Here is a 21,976-nt window from a genome sequence, read left to right as displayed (position 1 = left end):
TTATTACTATCTAAGGTTATGCTAGTCATTTATGGTTTGAACTTTTTGACATTGACTGCCTCTCCAATAGGTAGGATAATCTTTCTTCATCAGTCAGCTAGGGCTATTGAATCTAGTATTTTTAGTCATATAAGCTACAAATGTTCCTCTTGTTTCTAGGAGACTTTGCATACCCGCATGTTTTGGATAATGTTCCAAGTTTCCCCTGACTGAAAAAAAGAAAGAAAAAAGGCAATACTTGCTTTTTAGGTGGAGGAACGCCTTGTTTTAGCTAGGGCTGTAACTTTTCTGCCTGTGAACTCCCAGGTGCATAGTTGAGGTCAACTAAGTTCCTTGTAATGGAATTGGGGTTTACTTCATACAAAACCCATGGAATCTATGCAATTTGAGAGTGTAGTGCCCTTTCCCCCCCATAAATTGTGGGATTTCTCCCTTTAAACAATGCAGAGAACATACCCAATCCTTCTGGGAGTTGAGGCTCTAAAATAAAAAATGTCTTCCCAAACTCGAAAAATGCTGTACATGCAAGATTTTCCACTGTCATTTGAATGGCTGCAGATGATGGAGTCACCTCCATATTACATACCAAATTCATAACATAAATGTTTGTTTTCTCAACAGAGATTTATTTTTATTAGTCCACATCTACTGAACAAGGACAAAATGAGTAATTCATCAGGCTGAGTGGTTTTAACTATGAAATGACTCTGAATGGAGTTGAAATTTATAGGATTGATGAAATGGACTATTTCAGCTCCTTAAACAGGTCATGCAGGAATTATAAACAATGCTTTTTAATGACTGTTTATGAAATCCCCTCACAACCTGTTTATATCTTTTTTGAGTAACATTTTAATCACAAGGGTTTGTGATCAGATTAGTGTGTTTTCTTTACGAGCTTTAGGTTTGGATGGCTTTTATTTCTGATATTAGATGTTATATAATGTACCTTAATATATTGTTTAAGCTCTGACATGTGCTCAGGGGTAATAATGTAATCCCTATAACTTGCCATGACTGTGAAGTCCTCTTCAGTTTTTATGTAGCAGTAGTCCTGAAAACCTATCTATGTAACTGTCAGAGCGATTCTTGTCAGATCCTAGAATGTGCCAGTTTAAATTGCATCCAGTGTTGTTTTGCATTTATCTACACTTCTGGTAATTTCTTGCATTTTCCCTTTACAGACCGGTTACTTTTTTGGGGAGGTTGAAGGTGCTGTGATGAACAAGTTACTAACAATGGGCTCCTTTAAGAGGTAAGAATTACCTTTCTATGTCTTAAAAAATGTAACAACAGAATGAAATAAAACAAACCCAAAGTCATATAAAAAAAGGCCAACACTGGCATTGTGGCTTGGTTCTCATTTATACCTCTTTTCCATATGATCTGAGTGTAACTCGAAGCCATGCACGTTGAATCCCAAGAGTATTGGAGACAGCCTACAGTGAGTTTCTTGTTAAAAGAACAGTTTATCTGACTACAATGCTAAAACTGGGTGCCTCTCCTGTTCCCGCTGTGCTCAGGTGGAAAAGGGATTGGGCCATATCTACTACTGAATAGTTTTAAATGACTCTAAAGCAAGTCACTGAAGCAACATTAAACATTTTGACCTGTAAAAGTTGGAGATTGCTCAGACTAGGCAGTGCAAAATGCCCCACTCTTAAAGGGAAAGTGTTCTGCCAGTAATTCTTTTTCATTCACATCCTAACTCACCTTTGAACATTGTTGTGACTATTGACCTGGTGTTACTATCATGATGACAGTAAAAACTAATAGAGATTATACTTTGAAATAAATTATGCATCCTGAGGAAGCAAGAAAGAGCTTTTCCCTTTAACCTGTAACTCAACACTGGAGTCTTCATGGCTTTCGTATGGTCTAAGAGCTGTTCCATACCCCTTTGTCCTCTTACAGCATGAGAGAAGTGCTGACCATATATATTACACTTTTCCTTTTTATTTTCCTGCGCATTTCTAGTATAAAAAAAAAAAAAAAAAGACAGATCACTGATCCCATCAACCACTGAATTTGGTTATTACATATGAGGATGTATACAGAGGCTCTCAAAACAGATGGTTTGTGTGTGCTTCCTTGGTAAATCAGCTCTCTTAAAGGCAGAAGGCTTTCTGTGCTACCTCTACGCATTATAGCTGAATACCACTCCCAGAAATGATTGACCTGAAATAGAAAGATCTAGCACTCACTGAATCATCCCAAATCCTAGTTTTCTGAGGGTGGCAACCTTTTTGTGTTTAGCACTACATTTTTAACTTACGCTGTAAAAGGAAGTGAAGTAATACATATTTATAGACTGGGTTCTACGATGAAAAGCTCTGTTTATACAAGAGATGAAGCATTTTATTTAATGCAAACACACACGTACAGTCAAAATCAAGGGATAATGTTTTCATTTGTACCAATTTGTTATGTCCTGCCTAGCAAAGCATTTCAAATAGAATATCTACTGAACAATCAATGGTAGTAGGTACCACTATTGACAAAACAAAGCCTGCATGGCTTGAGCGTTCTGTCTAAACTGTGGTGGGCGCCAGTTTGGCGTGGATCATTGACTTACGATTTTGCTGCTCTTGAGCTCTGAGGGAGTTACAGATAATGAAGCCACTAGCTCAGTGCAACTGAGCTGCGTGGTAAAGAAAATTTAAACACAATGAGCTGATTATTTAAACACAATAAACTGGCCATTGCCAATCAGTTAGAAATGGGAGAGAATCAAGGTGATGTAATTGCACTAAATGAGTCACCTGCTTTTCCTCCTGTAGAGCAGATAGCTATGTGCAGCAACAAAAAAAACCCAAACCAAACTGTCTTTGAGCTGTGCTAGATGAGGCTTATAAAATAAAATATTCCAGCAATATGAGGAAGAAATCTTTGCTGGCTCTCATGAAAAATAATCAGACACATTTAAGATTACTAATTTGTTTGGGTTGAGTTGTGTTTTGCTTTTTCAAAATTTATTTTATGTGGAATATGAAGAAAAGAAAAGAAAGCACTGAATTGATGCAGTGGCAAAATCTGTTACCAGTGCCATTTCTCTGACAGCACAACAATATGGATATTGCATGCATTATACTTCTCATTGCTGCTCTTACCATGGAGACAAAATCAGATAGCAAGCTCTGTTCATTAGCATTTCATTCTGATAATATCCAGAGCCATCCTTTCTTGCAATTTGCTTCTTGTATGGCATTACTGTCCAGCGGGTGTATTATATAACTTTGCCCTGTTTGATCTGGTCTTGCTCCTTTTTTTGTTTAGTTTAGAAGTAGAAGGTTCTATGGTGTCTGATCTTCACCACGGAAGAATTTATTAACATCCCTAGTAACCATGGGGATGGGAGTCCTTTCTTCCTTTTGCACCAACAATCTGCATGGCAGTGCAGATATGTGCTACCACCTCGCTGATTCAGGCCAGCTTTCAGGCTCTCCATCCATAAAAGGAATGAAATAACCCTTTGTGTGTTCTCACAACTACCACTAATTTGGAGGGATATAGAAGTTCTTTTTAGGCTTGAACTGGAAGTGTTAAACAAAAGGGGGTTGTTTGCTGCTGACTATATTTCTTTTCAACCTGCAGCAGGATGAAATTCAATTTTTGTGTTTGCTGTTTACTTTTTAAAGTGAACTTAAATACCTCCTTCCCTCCTCAATTTCTTTAAACTCAGTACTTCTTTTAAATAACGTGTACATACATATGTATGTATACTTTCTTAGTTTATGGGTTTTGTATTTAGGGAGAAAAATTGTATCAGTTACTTCCACAGCAACATGACATGTTCTGTGATTTCATTTAGCAAAATTATGTTTATCTTATACTCTGAATATTACTTACAGTTAAATAATTTAAATATAGTTTAAATTTATTGTTAAATAAATTAGGATGTGCTTATGGAAGAGTATCTGCTTGATACTATAAAGCAACTTTTTTCTAAGTTGTTTCATCAACAATTTGTTTACATAAAACCAATGAAAAAAATAGATTCAACTGCTCAAAGCATGAAAAATCTAAAAAACCCACATTAACATCAGAAAAATTAAGGGCTATTGGAACAATGAGATCCCCACAGAAATGAGCTTAAGAAATCTGTAAGAGAAAATTAAATATCTCTTGACTTCAAAACACTTTCATCCTTTCCAGTAGGAGGAAAACTTAAGCAATTCCATAAGACATATATGGAAGCAGCATCATTTCTTCTTAACAGTTCCGTTTCCACCAGGCACCCTCTGGCCTCTGAAGAAAAATCTATGCTTTGGGATTTAATCATGTTTTCAGGTTATATGACTGAAATGGTGCCCCTCTGAACTCCAACTTTCCCAAATGCTAAGGCTCATTCTAATAAGTTCTTGTTGCTTTGAGAGCTTCTCTTGTTTCTCATTTTTTCTTGCTCTGTTTCTTTATCTTTACTCACATGCTTCTTGGTGAAGAATGCATACTGTCTTTGCCCTTCCTGCACAGTACAGTCCAAATCCTTCACCTGTGCTCTCCAAACGCGTGCACATAGAGACAGACTTTCATTTCTCTGTCTTGATTTGAGTTATAAGCAAATGCTAGCAAGTGTTTCGCCTCCAAGTTACAAGAGTATAAAAAAATCAGAACTCTTTACTAAGCTACTTGCGAAGAGCAAAACATTCTTAAAGCCAAATCATGAAAACAGTAACTGGTTGCTCACCAACAGGACACTAATTTCCACTGAGGCAGCACAGCCTCCAAATGAAGGGTGTTTTTCTGTTTAGTTCAGGCCACTCTTTCTTATTTAAACATTCATTTTAATAAGATATTAATAAATTTTTGATGAAGGTGTTAAATGGACACTTACTTCAAATTTGTGTTTATTTTCACGTTTAATAGGTCATGTATTTGCCCTATTAATTTGGCAATGTTTCTGAATATAGATCTATACTTTGGAGAAGATCAGTGATAGGCTGAAGGAACTATTCAAATTGGAGTTAGTGGATTTGATATTGGACAAATGCAATTGTAATGTAGTAGTTCTTATATTATAAAAAATTTCCCTATCTTTAGTGATGATTTATTTAGTAAAAGAAAAAGTAAGCTCAAAATCTACCCTATGTTTATGGCATAAATACCGCAAAAAATAGTCAGGTACATGAATAGGCATTTTTTATATGGGCAGGCAGAAGACATTCAAAGTAGGAAAATGAGCAGACTATTTCCAATAATTATCTTCTATATTAACTGTCATGGGCACTGCAGAGCATGTATGAGGCCTGCACCCTTAATCTTCAATTTCTAAATGAATAATATGTAATTGTACTGCACTGAAGAATGACATTCCATTTTCATTGATGAAATAGCTGTTAGAAAGACAACAATATAGCAGACTGTCTAGTGCAGGTTTACAAGTAGGTACAAAAGAGCCAAATAATATCTGTCACTTCCCTCTTGTCATCACCAACAAGAAAAGCCCTGTTGTGAAATTTTTATATTTTTTTTTTCCTTCATTTACCAGATGTGCATCTGGTACCTGTGCTCTGAAACTCCCACACTGCTGTGTGGTATGGTTTCTGCTCATATTTTGTCCACATGACATCTAAAATTGATGTCTTAAAACTGAGTTTGGGCATTGTTAGAATTTAAATCTCTATAAATATTACCACTAATCTAATGAAAACAAGTATTAGTATATGGGAATCATTTTGTGCACTTAAGGAGAAACCCATGCATGTGTGCTATGTAAATGAGTTGTCATTCTGTATGCTTGAAATACAAGTTGAGTTGTAGTTTTTATACATCATGCTTTGGAGCACCTTGGCAATTGGGAATAGCTGAACAATGAAGGCAAAGATATGGGATGACAAGTTTGTTTTGTCAAAATGCTGTAATTTATTTTTATGCCTTTTATGGATTTCATTGGTGGTGAAAGGTATTAGTCTGACAGCTTCTGGACACTAATAATCTGTCTGTCAACGAAAATGGGAGAGTCAGAGCAGCAACAGTATGGGATTTCTTACAGTGTCCTGCTACCTCCCCACAAGGACCCTCTCTAGACTTCAGAAAGTAATTTACTCTTCATACCATTCAACACTGTCCTACCTTCACCTCCCTGTGAGAGTGCCAGACAGGCTGCGTAGCTTGTATCTGAGTTAGTTAACATCTTTCCAGCACAAGTAAGCTGTAGTCACCATTAATTTTTATGTAGACTACTGGGTAAAGCATAGGATCAATAATTAGGGCTTCCCGTATTATTGGCTTCCTTGTTTGATTCTTTGGAGCACTTCTTCCTTTCTTTCTATGGACTTGACATTTACTTCCATGGTAAGAAGCTTATTATTCCTACACATCGTATGAAAACCCCCAAATCTTGTCCTGGTGACAAAACATTTGAAATTTTATGCATTGAAGATCTTTCAGCAGTTATAATTGTCAGTGATGGCATTTTACACTGCAAAGTAGAAATGCACAGGTGTACTTAAAAATCTAGCTGAAAACAATAGAGTGCCATCTGTTAATATAGCCTGTGCTACTGGTAGGTCTTAGAAATTTAATTTTCTTGAACCAGATTTGTACTCAATTGTAAGTTCATTGCAAAGTACAAGGCTGGAATTTACTGTATCAGGAAATTGACAATATGACAAGAATATTTTCACTGAAATGTATTTGGCCCCTGAAGTTATATACAATGGAGGTGCACAGTTAGTTTTTGGTAAAGTTATTTTGCATTAGTTAAAGATGATTGCACATAGTTCAGGTTTGTCCTATGACTGTTGTTGAAAATATTTACTCTGTAGACTTCAGTGACCAGGTGTGGAAGTATGGGCAGTTAACAACCTGGTTATGTCAGAAAGTCTCAAGCATGTTATCTGTAGCAAGAGCAAAACTCTCCTGTGAGGTGCTGTAGTACATAGCATGGACTTGGGCATCTAGATGGACTTAAAATTACAGGGTGGGAAGCAAGAAGTTATGTTTACTAGCTATACTCTGTTGAACAGGATACGGTTAGCTGCAAGTAGTTTTTTAAAATTAAAATACAATCACTACAGAAAGGGTAATCTGGAAACCTTTCTGCAACACTGAGTTAAGTCTGAGTGAGAAGAAAGCTTATTTTCTAAGATCTCAGAAAGACATTAGCAAGAAAATAACACTCTGGAAATGACACCTGAATACAGAAGCACCACAATGTCTTAGGCCACTGTTTTGACTATAAACACTATAGTGACTTTTATAAGAAAAAGAGCTGGAAGGCTTTTACCTTCCTATTACATTTACAAGAATGAAACCAAAACAAAACTGGATTTGAATTTGTGAATGCCTTTGAACTCATTTATACTGAGCTTTAATGCCGTTCATAGTGACAGAGAATCTAGAATTAATTCAGTATGTTGTAGTATTCAGATTTCAACGTGGTTATGGGCTTCATCCACTGATCTTTGAAGTGTTTTGCAAAATTCCTATTTGTTTTTAGTGCGGAAGAATCAGGTCTTTTAAGGTCGTTTCACAATAATGCTTTCCCTGGTATATTTTGCACATTCTGTGTTATAGTTGTTTGAATCACTTTTAAAAACTTTAAGATAGGTGTTGAACCTGCCCACTTTGAAAGTTAATACATTGTTCAAAAACCGAAACTCATTCCAGGCTGTTGTTAAGAAAGCTGTCTGCCATGTACCTTTCTAAGGATTTGCTCCTTTGATTTTTTTAACCTGGATACATTATCTGTTTTCTAGTTTGTTCCTGAACCAGAATCTTCATACTGGAAACACCTTCAAATATGTTTGCTAATACTAAACTCATTATAATACCATACACAGGTGATACTAAGGCGTTTCCAAACAACAGTTTTGCAGTTTTCCACAATGACTTTGAGGTTGTTTATTACAACTCTTCCCTTCTGCCATCACTCTAAAGTTTAGTATTTCCTTCCCTGTTAAATGAAGTTTTTTTTTAACTACATACATTTTAACTTTTTTGTTCCTCTTGCTCATAATACAATCTTAGATTGTTGTATACTCCCTTTGATACAGTAAGACAATCTACAAAAAATATGATCTAGCATGTCAGAGTGCAATATTAATTATATTTCTGATTATCTGTGTGACTACCTATTTCAGTCTTTTAATTACTTTTTATCTTTGAGCATTTAAAGAAACTATCACATCTATTACAGTGTAATAGTTCCATAAGAAATGTAATACAAAGAAAAATATTGAGAGGTGAAAGGCTTTTTCCAATATTTAAAGTGAAGTTCAAAGTATAACAGATGTTCCACAAGGCACACTATAATAGTATTTGATTAACACTTCTTAGTAGAATAATGAAGTCCACAGATTGACCAAGCAGTTCTGGTGTATGAAATTGAAAATAGAGAAACTGGTTGCACTTTCAAACACCAAACAAAAGGTCACCAAACTTATATTGAAAAACCATTTACAAAGAATAAAGACAAAACTGAATGCTGTTCTACTTGTAACACTAGATATTAGAATCATAGAATCATAGAATCATTATGGTTGGAAGAGACCTCAAAGATCATCAAGTCCAACCGTTTACCTGATGCCACCATACCCACCAAACCCACTAAACCATGTCTTGAAGCACCACATCTAAACGTTTTTTGAACACCTCCAGGGATGGTGACTCCACCACCTTCCTCAGGAGCCCATTCCAATGCTTAACAACTCTAACAGTGAAGAAGTTCTTTCTAATGTCCAGTCTGAACCTCCTGTAGTGCAACTTGAGACCATTTCCTCTCGTCCTATAGCTAGTTACTGGGGAGAAGAGACCAACCCCCGCCTCGCTACAACCTCCTTTCAGGTCGTTGTAGAGGGCGATAAGGTCTCCCCTCAGCCTCCTTTTCTCCAGACTAAACAACCCCAGCTTCCTCAGCCGCTCCTCAGAAGACTTTTTCTCCAGGCCCTTTACCTGCTTTGTCGCTCTTAATATTGAATGAAGCAGGATGGGACCATTTCATCCATATAGAATTCCTTGACTATTCTGCAGAGAGCACATTGACACCTATAAACTGCCCTTGTTTGCGCACTAATCACTTGCCATCACTAGGAGATCCAAGCAGACGTGCAACACAGCCCTTGAATCTAGAGGAATAAAATAGTCAAGCCAACCAAGACTGGAAAGGCTGAGCTTTAGAGGTTACCTTACAGGGGCTGGATTCTGACCATGGTTAAAGGGGGAAAAAAATAAAGGAAAAAAAAAGCTAGGGAAAGCGGTGTATTACTGCATGCCACACAGGCAGCACAGCTTACACCATGTACTGCTCTGTTTATCTTGGCAGATCTGTGTGCGTGGATCTGGCTGTGGGCGTGATTCTGCCAAATATGGTCAGTGTTCAACTTACACCCATGTTTAGGTCTCTAGTTATACGTTTGTCTACCATGTGCCTCTCTCTGCCAGTCCACAAAACAATGGCTTCCTAGGCATTTCTATTCTGAATATAAGAAAATTAATAATGTAAGCAGTATGACCATGTACTAAATGTTTAGTTGAAGCTGCAAGATCCAATATATTAGATGTTTTGCCTGTAAGCCAAAAAGAAAATATAGGCATGATAAAGAAGCTTTTAGTGATGGTTACTGTCACAAAATTAGATCAGAAAAATTACAGACAGTTTCTACCACAATGAATTACAACATTTTATTGGTACAGGTTGCAGCGTTTCATGGCATGCAGTGCAGAATGCCTCATGGTGATGCTGAATGCATTTCCTGACCTGTTTTTGGCAGCTTCTGGGACATCCTTTCTGTAGCCGAATTTGTGTGCTCTCTTTTCCTCTTCACTTAGAAGCAAGGCACACAGTGCAAAACGTTGAAGTCCCATCTCATACATCTATAAACCATCTATGTCCAATCATGTTCCTTTGTCCCTCTGATGATGCAAAAGTCAAATGGATATGTTCAAATGATACTAGTAACTTTTATATATTTACACTTGTTGCCACTTATCAGCTAAAGATTCTTTACATCTGCTATAGATGTTAAATGCTTTTTATCTGGGTCGAAATAGTTAATTAATTGTTCTATGGACAAACAGATTTAGAGAAATAATCACAATTCCATGTACTATCTCTGAGTTCTGGATTTTATATTTAGATCTCTGAAGTGTATCAATGATGAGTAGAAACACAAGCAGAAAGAAATTTCCTCGTTTACTATGCATCTGAGGAGGCTTCCAGCATATGTTGATTACAGCAGGTACCTGACATGGAATATTTTGCCCTCATGAAAAGTAGGAAAAGTAAACCCATCCTGCTTCAATTATCTGTACTGTGAATACATTGAAATTCCACTTCTCTATTCTTTGGAAGCAACGCCATGTTTTTACAAATTAGTTGTGCACTGAGATGCTGGAACTGTAGAAGTGTCTTTCTGCTTTTACTGGACTTCAGGAGTGTTCTGTTGTAAGAAGTCCCTCAAATGCATAGATTCTTTTACTTTCTGGGGCTAAATGTGCTGATCTTAGTCCAGAACCAATTGTTTAAGCATCATGTTGAATGTGTATTCTCCTTCTCCTCGCATTGTTTATATCATTGTGTGTTACACTGTATGTGTATCTTCCCTGGTTTCTCCCAGTTACGCTTCTGCTTTGTTCTGTAGTCTGATAAAATCCTTACAAATGTAACCTGTGTAACCTGTATTTTAATGATCCCTTTCCCTCTTTTCCCTGCTGCTGTTACAATTTTTATTTTCCTGTCTACTTTGTGGGCAGACTGTTCCATATCATCATTTTTATTCCACTGTTTTTCCTTCTTTTAGTCAAGCAGTTTTCTGTTCTTCTCTGTAGAATTACACTTTATGACTACCAGGCCATGTGTAGAACAAACAAAGAGAGTAGCGACAGTGCCCATAGCTTACTGGACGTAAGTATAGTAAATTTTCTGAGCACCTTTCCATGCAATCATCAAAGAAAATTGTTGCAAATATCTCATGGCCATTGTAAGCCCATTATTTTGATTTGGAATGCTTACAGCTCTACTTTCCTCCTAGTGCATACAAGGAATGGTTCATTATAAACAAATGCAAAGTGTTAAGCATTTTCAAACTCAAATATTTACACCATGATTTTTAATGCTGGGAAACCATTTCTAAAGTTTTGTCAGAATATGAATCCTCCTTCTTAGAATTTTGTAAATTTGCCAATAGATTATGTTTTGTTTGGGGGACTGGAATCACATATGCCTGTTCTGTATGTAAGCTCATACACACATGCAGAAATGTAATTTGAATTAAAATTGAGTTGTTTTTTTTTTTAATATATGAAAGGATTGATTCCTTGGCAAGATATACAAGTCAGTGATTTTCACACTTTTTTTTTCCTTAGTATTTAAAGAAGAAGTCTTTTAAAGTAGAATTTCGATGCATTTAAACCTCTGTCTTGCAATTAGATCCGAATACAAACCCTGTCCCTCTGCAAGGCCTGATTATTAATCGTATGCATTTTGGGATGTTTTCATTTACATATTTACATAAGACTGTTTTTTAAATACTGGCATTTGGGTTTACTGCATTTATCAGTCTGTTATCTGCTAAAGCCTGAACCTGAAAAAAGGCTATCTTGACATAATAAGTAGCAGGCTGTGCAATGAGACTTCAATTATCGATGAAATAGAATGGGACGCTGTGAATCACATTTGCATGAAAAAATTTGAAATATATTTCAATTCTTAGCAACAACCTCCCATCCCAAGGCTTGGGGCTTCAGCTCAGTTTACATAAGCATCCAGCATGTAAAGCTGAAGTACTTCTCTCTTACAAGTGTGCTTTAGCCCAAGAGATTTTCACTATTCCAATTTTTGTCCAGGCTGTGTTCACAAAGAAAAAACTCTGCAACTGTTGTGGGGTACACTGAGAGATGGCAAGCATATTCTTTATTTTTTTAAAGATAGTCAAACTCTTCTTTAAACCTCAAGTCAGTTTTTGTGATGTTCGACAGGAAAGATGGGCAGAGCTTTGCTTGTTTTATTATTTTCCAGTTGATTCAGTCACTTCTAATAACCATGACTACAGAGAAAGTATAAAGAGAACTTGCATTAAAAACAGGTAGGGCTAGATTACTCGAAAGTATTTTTTCCCTGTTTTCATGCCCAGTTGTGTACATATAGATGAGGTCATTAGGCAGTATTCAGTACAGTTTCTACATAAGCAAAATGTTTGTTCACAAATGTTTATCCTTTCTTTTGAGAATTATGGTTTTATAAATACAGGATCAGATATAGGGACAAGACTGAGACTCTCTAAAAAGTTTGTATTTTAAACAGCGTAGAAGTGGAATGTAGGCATCACAGACTGTATGACTACTAAAGGATCTATCACAACATTCTGCCAAAATCATGGAAAACAGGTGGCAGGGCTGGACCTCTCTTTCTGTCCTAGCTTTTTAGGCTGTGAGACTAAAATGATGAATTAGGGATGGACTAGATTTATAGATCATCTAGTCCATTTCTTTACCAGTATAGAATTGCTTAAAAGATATCCAGATACTTTGTTATTTAGCATATTTTCTTGTTATAATTTATTCAAGTCCTAGATAACTCACCATAGAATCACTTTGTTGCAAACGTATTGGTGCCAGAGTCACCCAGCTCAATTCCTTTGTCTTTCAATGGTGGTTTAGATACATAGACAGGATAAAACTCCTGCAGTTTTTGCTGCAGTTTTTGAAGGAACAGTCTTTGAGTGGAAAAGACTGTCTTACTAAAATCACATTTAATGAGAATGAATTTATATCAATGTAATGAAATGTTTTTCCACTAAAATTTCATAACAGATTCTTTTTCTCATTTTCTATTCATATTATTGAAATTTTTGTTCAGATATATTGAGTTTTTAAATTTTCTTTTACTTCTCATATTAAAATAGTTTTATAATACATAGTATATTTTACATTAAATATGTATGGTTCATAAATAATAATAAATATATTCTTTTACATGCATGTATGTATGCAACAAAGGTAATTACTTGGGTTTGAAATGTCAGGTTTTCTGATTTGGAATGAAAATAAATAAGAAGTCCCACAGGGCTGAAATTTTGTTTTCTTTTCATCTCTAGGAAAGACTTGTAACTTTTTATCTTTTCCTATAAGACAGTCCTTAATAGGTGAAAATCTTTACTGTCTCGGGCATTATGTGTTCTGCTAGCCTGCTGTTTCAGCCTTTCATCCCACTGACTGACACTAGTTCATTGACTCTGTGAGTTATCAGCTCTGTGCAGAAATACTCTGTGGCCTCTGAAAATTTTAAATGGCCAGTTACTGCTGTGCAAAATGGCACTGCTTCAGTAAGGTGTTGATTCAGGACGATTAAGCATGATCTTAGATATCTGAGTAGCTCTGTTAAAGTCAATATGACTTCTTACATGTGCTAAAATACTCTGTTGATATGAAATCTAAAAAGTCTGCAAAATTTTATGCAACTAGTAGACCCTAACACAAACGAGTGAGACAAGGTTAGATTCCTTTCCAAATTTCTGGAAACTGAGTTTTCTACCTGAGATTCTTTCATAAAAGAATGATTCTATTGATATTCTTTTCAAAAATAAAATATTCAAAATGTAGTAGAAGTACTGTAAACACAGGTTTGCTGTATTTATTGTGATGCAGAAAAATTGAGGCAGAAGGGAAGAATCTTAAAAACTACTCAAAAGTGCTTACAACTGGGCCTTCCATATGACACAGGTAACTTCATTTAGGTAAATTCAAACTTCAGAAGCTTCTCCAAGCTTAATTAGACTGAGGTGATGAATACAGATTTATATTATAGAGAGGCAAGTCTGTGAATTGCAGCCTAAGAAAGGCTCATATTATCTACCAGAGCTGTTCCTCCAGCAATAGCCTGGGAAATAGGAACCCCTAGAGGTTAAAGATTTCAGAACCGTTTGCAAAACTCCTTTTCCAAGTGATAATTTGTGTATATGACCAACCACATTAAAAGGGAATTTCATTACTATACATTTTAATATTCAATATAATACTTGCTTCTTCATAAGAAAAAGATACTGTTCTTTTTCTCATGCTACCCATGCATTTGACTATCCATAACGTTATCTTTACATGAAGAATTCAGTTGACATAAATACTGCATGTTTTGACTTTTTATTAAATGAATTGCTTCTCTTCAGCCTTATAATGCCTTCTTTGCTGCAGTAAAATGGATTATGACTGAGCTTGTCTTGTAAGTAAATTTTATCAAGAACTTAATGAATATTTGTATGAATTACTGAATATTTGTACTTTTTGCCTTTTGCATACATTGTGCTGCTTTTATTATATGATTTTAAATATAGTAATATTTGTCAATTTTTTGCTTTCTAGTTTTGCATAGTTAAAATCTGAGAAAATTTTTGCTATATGAATGCACAGTTGCACTTTTATTACATTATTCATGATCTTCACTTATATCCGTATGTGTTTGCTTAGTAAGTCTAGCAGATTGCAATATATATACCAAATTTATTATTGTGGTTACTGTGAAATTTTATATAAATGTCTGACTGTTTGTAATGCTGCTTGGGTGGGCTGTTGTCAATATAGCAAACTGTTATAGTGATTCATTGTATTGTTTGTCACTTCATGAATTTCTGTAAGATGGACCTTTTACAGTATATGCCAGATAAGGTGTACTCTGGATGTTGCTGAATTTTTTTACCTGGCCTAATTCTTCTAACATTTCCAGTTAATATATAATGAGCATTGCCTTTAAGAGTGATTGCCTAAGAAATCACAGAGAAACAGCATATGGAAAAGAGGAAGCCTTAAAATATATCTTGTGTTATTAACCTATATGTTTTATTATTGTTCTTATCGGACAGCAGAGTTGCAGATTTAAATTGAAATAGAACTAATCTTTTCTCGTAGTCATTTTGTTTCAACTGTAAATTGTATAAACTTTCATCAGTTTGGAATAAGAGTTAAGGAGAATTAACTGAATGGCTATTGCCAGAGGGCAGAAATTGATCTTAAATGCAGCTTTCAAAGTAAGTATCAGGGAAAGAAATCATGTTAAAATGAGAGTTCGAAGCTAGCATATAACAGCTTCAAAAATTTCAAGAAACTTTCTGTGTTTGTGAGTATTGTAGTTTCATTGCCATATAATAAACTGGATGTTGGTTTCACATTCTTTACACTTAACAGTAACTGCTAGATAGAGACATTTCAGTACATTCTTCAAAGTAAATTGCAGTATATTTTAGTGGGAAAATGCGTTCTTTGCATGTCTACTTAGAGTTGATTAGACACTAGGTAATCACTCTTTTCTACTCCTGGAAATAAAATAGTTTTTTTTGTTTTAGTTCCAGAATTAATATAATAAAGGGGGTTTTTGTCTACCTCTGTACTGTAGCCAGAACAGTTATAATCCTACAGCATTTTAATAGAAAGTCAAAATACCTGCATAATGAAGAAGTAATGTTCAATAATGTTCAACAGTAAAAATACTGTATACTGTCAAGCATTGAGAATTTTAATGGACACTTCAAATAAGATCAATAATTTAAATTAATAATAGGTGAATCTATGATTTATTGATGGAGTTAATTTCAGAATAAATTCTTGGTGGTAAGATACAACCCAGTGAAAAGATGAGAAAAGCAGTTGTTGATAATGCCAGAGTTATGCCAGTAACGTGAATTTCAGTACTATGTTAGCTTTTATTTAAAATAGGATTAATGGTATCGAACTACTGCCAGTGTAGTGTTTTGAAAACATTCTGTGGGATAAAATGAAAACTCTAATAATTTCTCTAGGTTCCTTGTGGAATTTAATCTATGCAGTTGGTGGCACTCTGATCTAACAGCAAAAGGTAAGTGTAATTTCTTTTTTTTCCTGACCATAATAGAAGAAATTGCTAGATTAAATTGGATTTTTGAAATTTAGGTGTGCATAAAATGCTTTAGATTAAATAATAGATGTCTGATAACAATACTTTGTCTCCCATCCTCTTCTTTGTTAATTTTTATCAAAACACAACACAAAACACAAGATTAAGATCTTCTATGAATGACCACAAACTGCTTGTGTGTACTCTAGAAATACAGTACACTACTACACTGCAAAAGTTAAAATAGTAAATAATGATTAAATATGTTTTTTAAAAACATTTTCCTTCATTCCAAAACAGTCTTTGTGAATAAAACACTTACACTCGCCTTTTTCTGCTTATACTATATTTTTTCTAGCGCTGCTGTAATACATAGGGGGATTATTGTGCTGGGAAATGCCATTTCAACAAAAGTCCACAGGAACATGGTCATCTTAATATAATTCCATAAGAAAATAATTTTTAAGGCTTAAGATAGTAAATTTTATGCTTTTATTTTTAAACAAGACTGGTTAAAACTGTATTTTGTTTTATCATCCTATTAGAAATAGACATTTAAATGTAATAAAATCTAGATCAATTAAAATTCAGTTTACTCAAAATAATTTTTAAAAATGCGAAGGCTTCATTTGAAACAATGAAATTTTAACAGTTTCCATAAGAACTGGAAGTTTTCGATGTCAACTGTCTCGTATTTTAGCAGACTTTTTATGGCATTTCAGAAGTGTTGCTCAAAAGTAAAGGGCTAATTTACAAGAGCAGTGCTCTTCAATTGACTGTTTCATAGGGAAATTATTCTGCATGCCATTTACTGGTATAATGATTTAAAATTAATTCTTCAGCCTTGTATTTGCAGATTTGCATATTCCTTTGCAAAGCAGGGGATAAAATTACGACTTTAGGCTTCGGTTTATATTTGTATTGCCTGGGCACTAGACTGTTTTCACGCCAAAATAATATCCTGTCTGAAGTTAAGGTATCGGGAAAATGGAACATACTGATGCCCTAGAATATTCCAGTATCCCTGCAGACATAAAATGCTGGAGCTCTTCTAGTGGAAAGATCTGTTTGGGAGCTATTGGAAAGTATGGCAGTAAATGGCAAAGCATGTATCAGGTTGCTGCCTAATATGCTGTAAACACTGTGTGGGGAGAAGGGGAGGCTGAGATGAGTGTCTACTGGAGGTGAAGATTTGATAAAAGTCTTCTAGAAATTTAGGTGCATGAACTTAGTACAGCCTTTCCTGTACTGATGTAAGCTGCACACTGCATCAAAACACTGAAGCCAGTTCTTCTGTTACATGAACAATGAGCCTCCTGTAGATTGGATGCACATACACAAATAGAGCTTCGTGAGAATCAGCTAGACACGATTGGCTTTTGGGGCTGCTTTGTAGGCCTAGATAGGTCTTCTAAAAACCAAGACTAACTTTCTAGTGATTTCCCTAACCCTGATGAAAAATGTGTCTTTCACTGATGGCTGTGAAGGATGGTAGGGTTTGCTGTGCTAGACCCAAAAAATGCAAAACTGTTCCTTATATCTGAAGAGGCATGGCAGGTATGCCAGTCTTAGTCCTTGATGTTTGCAGAACAGCGCAAAGCAGCCACTCTAGGAAACAGGTAACATTTTTTGGATGTTTTTTTCAAGTGTACTGTACAAATATGCCTAATATATCCTGACTTGAAACGTCTAATGGCGCTTACATTGTATTTTAGGGAAAATATCCTTTAAAATCAGCATCCCTCTTCATCTCATGAAAGTGAATGTCTGTTTTGTATTTTAAGCATGTACTAACTACAGAAGACAGGTATTAATAACTTGCAACCTTTCTTTTCTTAAAGACAAAACTATCATTACAGCACTTTGACAGACAAGCATGACTGAGGCATTTTCATTCATGTTTTAGTTGAAAGTGAAGTTTTGACTATGCAATTCACTTGCTCCATTTCTTTGATGAGTAAGAGTATTGAAAATACACCCTCATCATGCTCATTGGAATGTCATCATTTTATGGTACTGCTTGCCCAGTTCAAATTTGGTTAGGTAGCAAGTGATAGTTGTTTGGAAACCATGTGTTGGTAAAGCAAAAGCAACAGAGATTTCACAGGAGAGAAGTCAGCAGGAGAGAAAAGCATGTGCTTAGGTATGTTCTTCTGTAGATGCTACGTTACCACTAAGAGTTGTAATAATTATGACTGGACTTCATGAAATTAAAACTAATGAACTTGCACATTTTTTAACTTAACAATGCTTAACAAAGCTCAGAAAAAAAAAAATCAGTTCCTCTAATTGGGAAATTGCTTCCTGCTCAAATTGTCACATTAGTAGAGCATCACATATTACGAAGATCCTAGAGGGTCCACACACACCTGCCAAACTACCACACCCTAGTATGAAAAATACTTCTGCACAAGATCTTGTAATCTCAATCACATTTGTAAATAAGAGAGAAGAAACTGATGCCCTAAAGCTTGGGCTATGCCATCATCTTCTGGGCTCTAACAAGGTGCTGGAAATCTGAGACGCATGGATCTTTGGCAGTCTCTTTGTTACAAAAGCCATATGTTGATGCAAATGAGGGTAGACTCAAAATACAGGTGATAAATTTCAGTCATTCTTGGCAACAGATAAGGAGAACAGAAGAGAAAGGGAGAAGGTGGAGTAGAGCTAGTCAGACAATTTTTTTTTTAAATGCTGAATTGTTTAATATGTCACGACTGTAGTGAAAACATCAGAAAAAACTTTTCTGTCCAACTTTAGCACCTCCCTTGAGATCTGTGCATTTGGGAGAATATTTTTTTAATTATATACACAATTATGTACAGTTCAGAAATGCATGTCCTAGTGCATGATTACAAATGCAGTTTTGGTCATTCTCCTAGCACTGCGCAGTAGATACACCACTGGCTCTGAAGCAGATTATCTTGAATGGAAGATCTGTTGAGTCCAAGAGCCTGTTTAGTGTAATCTATTTTTGTCATATCTCGTCTTGTTTTCTCACTTAGCAATTAGTTTAAGATAGGCTTAACATTTGCGCTGATGTGCAAGTGTATCTGTGTGTTAAGGAAGAATGAAGGGGTGGGGAGGAAAAAGAAAGGGAATGAGGGACAGAAATTGTCCAACAGATACATCAGTATGAGTCAGAAGAGCTACCTTCGGTTCCCAGCTTTGCTGCTGTCCTGTAGTTTGACCTTGAACCATTCTCACTCCTTCCTGTTACCTCAATTTCCTAATCTTTAATATGTAAATAGTGATACTTTCTTTTCCCTTGCACTGCAAAGGCTTCAGATTAAAAGTCTTATGGAGTGTTATTATTACTATTTTGGGAGGCAGATAAGACGCATTGGTTCTGGTTGAAGTAACACTTCTGCCCCCCACCGACAGAGTTATTCTGACTGATGAAACTCTGCAAAGATTCCCAAGCTGTAATCCAAAAAGTGTTTCTGGCTTCAGTAAAATGTACCACAATTTAGATATCAAATAAATGTAAACCCCCATATATAACACTTAGCAATGCACAGCATTACTGAAATAAAAATGACAGTAAGTCCATCTTGAATCTACAGAGAAGGAATAAAAGCTTGTGCATAAATATGAAGTAGGCTGGTAATGGCTAAACCATGAATAACTACTTCAACAGTTATGTCTTACAAAATTGCATTCCATGGATTTTTTTTTTTTTTTTTTTAATTGAAAAAATAGTGTTATGCACTGCCTAGGAAATCTCACAGGGTGGCAGAAGCCGAGTAACATTTCTGTTCTCTGTGAGCTCTGTAATACAACATCTCATGTTCTTCAGAATTTTGTGTGCTGTTCTTCCCATGTTAACATCAAGATATTTTTTCCTGTGCCTATAGCGCAGAGGTTGAAACAAACCCTAGAGCCCTGTGATACTGAATATCCAGCTTTTGTTTCCGAACGCACTATAAAGGAGACCATGGGGAATATTGCTTGCGATGACTGTTTCAAGTAAGCCCTTTCAATTTTTTTTTATACAACTGTTTGTGACAAAGCAATAAAACTGAATTATTCAAGGTTATGTTGAAGAACGTACAAGTCTGTTATGTTTTATCTTATATAATGACCTCTGTCAGGGTGTCATTTCTCTTATTACAGGGGTCATTTAAAGGCTTGATACTCTTAAATTAAAACAGTGCCTATTATTTTCTACCAGAAAATGTAAAACCAATAGAGGTTTATGCTAATTTCAAAGAATGGTGAATGTTTTAAAAATTTTCCTGGACACAGGCAGCATTCTAAGGGCATATTCTGTAAAGATTTAGATACAAAAAGTTAGTGCTGATAGCTCTCCTATACAGGAGTGAAACACTGCTGAATAGGTTAGACGTTCCCTTGTGGTACAGTGAGATCTGGTTGTTTTACCTGAATGCCAAACAGTGTTTCCTTCTTAGAATTGTTAGGCTGAAAGAGTGGGAGAGGATTAAATCTATTCTCCAAACTTGCACTGCTGGGAAGCTGAATTAATAGTAACAAATCTCACATGTCAGTGCTGCAACCTTGTCAGTTCTACCAGTGCTACTGTAAAGTTGTCCCTCATAGGGTTAAAAGAAGAGAAAGACTTCAGTCTAGCTTTCCTCCTTCATACTGAAAATGTCTTTTCTCTGCATTTAGTGCCTATGTGGAGTGAAATTTTTACTGTAGTTATGGTACATTTTAATTGAAGATTTGCATAGGTATAGTTTATGCAACTTTCTTAGTTCAGTAAGTCTCTTAATTGGGTTTTCTTTGTGCTGAGAGGTCATCATCGCAAAGGAGGTTAGTATTTACAGCAATAATTTGTCTATTGATATAAATATCAGGAAGAATTTATAAGTTAAAAATTGTTACAACTCTCCTTTTCCTGACTAAATCAATACGCAATTAGCAAATAAAGGGGAAAACTTCTCTTTTGAAGTCAATAGGTGTGCTTCTGGACTTGCTCCTAAATTTTCTCCCCGATAACTTCATTGCTTTAGAACAGGAAATAGAAGTACACTGGAGATATGTTTTAAGTGCAAATACTCGCTTTTAATTTGCTGCTGACCAACTTTTAATTACAAGGAAATTATTAATATCTAGTATGAATAATTGTTTTTAAATAGCTTTGTGGGATAGAAGCATGAAAATGCTTTGTAAATTGATCCTAGGGAACCCTTTAAGTGTTACAATAGGTCCCACTGCCTGAAAAGTACAAACTCAACAAAATCAAGCCGTGATTTTTCCGCTTGACATATCAAATACAATGTATGTTAAACTGCTATGAGTGCTTCATGCCATCATTGTAGAATTCAAGCAGCCTTATTTTGTGATCATTTAGCAGAAGATTACTGAGAAGTTGTGCAACAAATTATCATACATCCCTGGAAGTGTTCAAGGCTGGGTTGGATGGGGCTTTGAGCAGCCTCATCTAGTGGAAGGTGTCCCTGCCCATGGCAAGGGTGTTGGAACTAGATGATCTTTAAGGTCCCTTCCAACCCAAACCATTCTATGATTCTGTTTAAATATTGCAAACAGACATGATTCCATGAAAGGAAGATTAATTTAACAGGACCAGGTTTTCTCAAAGGAATGCAGATTTCAGTGTGTCTTCTTAGGTAACTTCAGGTCAAAGGAAATAACTTTCAAAAACAACACAATTCTGCAATACTTGGACAGCGCTGAGTTGGAAACTGAGTTTAGTGAAAATTATAGTATTTCAAAAATAATGTGCTAAGATCTTTTTCATAGAAAAACATCTTGTGTTCCACAGTGGAACAAAAAAATAGAAGAAAACCCTGTAAGTTACAAACTGATCTCAAGGCACCCATTATTTTTCTCCACAAGCAATGGCAAAACCTAAAGAAATAATCCAGAAGAACTATTAAATTCTCATGGGAAAGTTCTTCGTTATACCGTTTACCCACTGTCATTAACAATCTACAAATTGCATCTAAGATTGCAGACTGCATTGGATTCCAAATATTTTTGTTATAACCCAGAACACTTTCCCGCAGAACAGCTAAGGAATTTGACCCAAAGTCCTTTGTAGACCTACATCTTCTGACCGAGTTTTCTGTTTCATGGCCTCAGTACCAATAAATATTTTTACAAGCAAGTGTATTGCTTAATACTTGTAATTTAAGAATGATGGGCTCAATCAGTCAAAATTAGGGTTCAACTGTACATACAGTGTGT

The 21,976-nt window shown here is 35.6% G+C and overlaps 1 protein-coding gene across 1 annotated transcript in view; it reads left to right on the top strand.

The window, feature by feature from the left end:
* LOC104166457 (voltage-dependent calcium channel subunit alpha-2/delta-3) overlaps positions 1-21,976 on the top strand; it is a gene marked incomplete at its 5' end in the record, with an annotated part of 99,103 nt that overhangs the window by 59,524 nt on the left and 17,603 nt on the right. Inside the window, 5 exons of the mRNA XM_009706396.1 lie at positions 1,185-1,255; positions 10,771-10,846; positions 14,106-14,158; positions 15,729-15,784; positions 19,660-19,771. Coding sequence (XP_009704698.1) covers positions 1,185-1,255; positions 10,771-10,846; positions 14,106-14,158; positions 15,729-15,784; positions 19,660-19,771 — 368 coding nt within the window. The remainder of the gene's footprint in view (positions 1-1,184; positions 1,256-10,770; positions 10,847-14,105; positions 14,159-15,728; positions 15,785-19,659; positions 19,772-21,976) is intronic.

This window comes from Cariama cristata, unplaced genomic scaffold (genome assembly GCF_000690535.1).
Source record: "Cariama cristata isolate BGI_N322 unplaced genomic scaffold, ASM69053v1 scaffold118, whole genome shotgun sequence".
Classification (NCBI taxonomy): Eukaryota; Metazoa; Chordata; class Aves; order Cariamiformes; family Cariamidae; genus Cariama; species Cariama cristata.
Note: the sequence above shows the minus strand (reverse complement) of the source record. Positions and strands in the feature narration are given on the sequence as shown.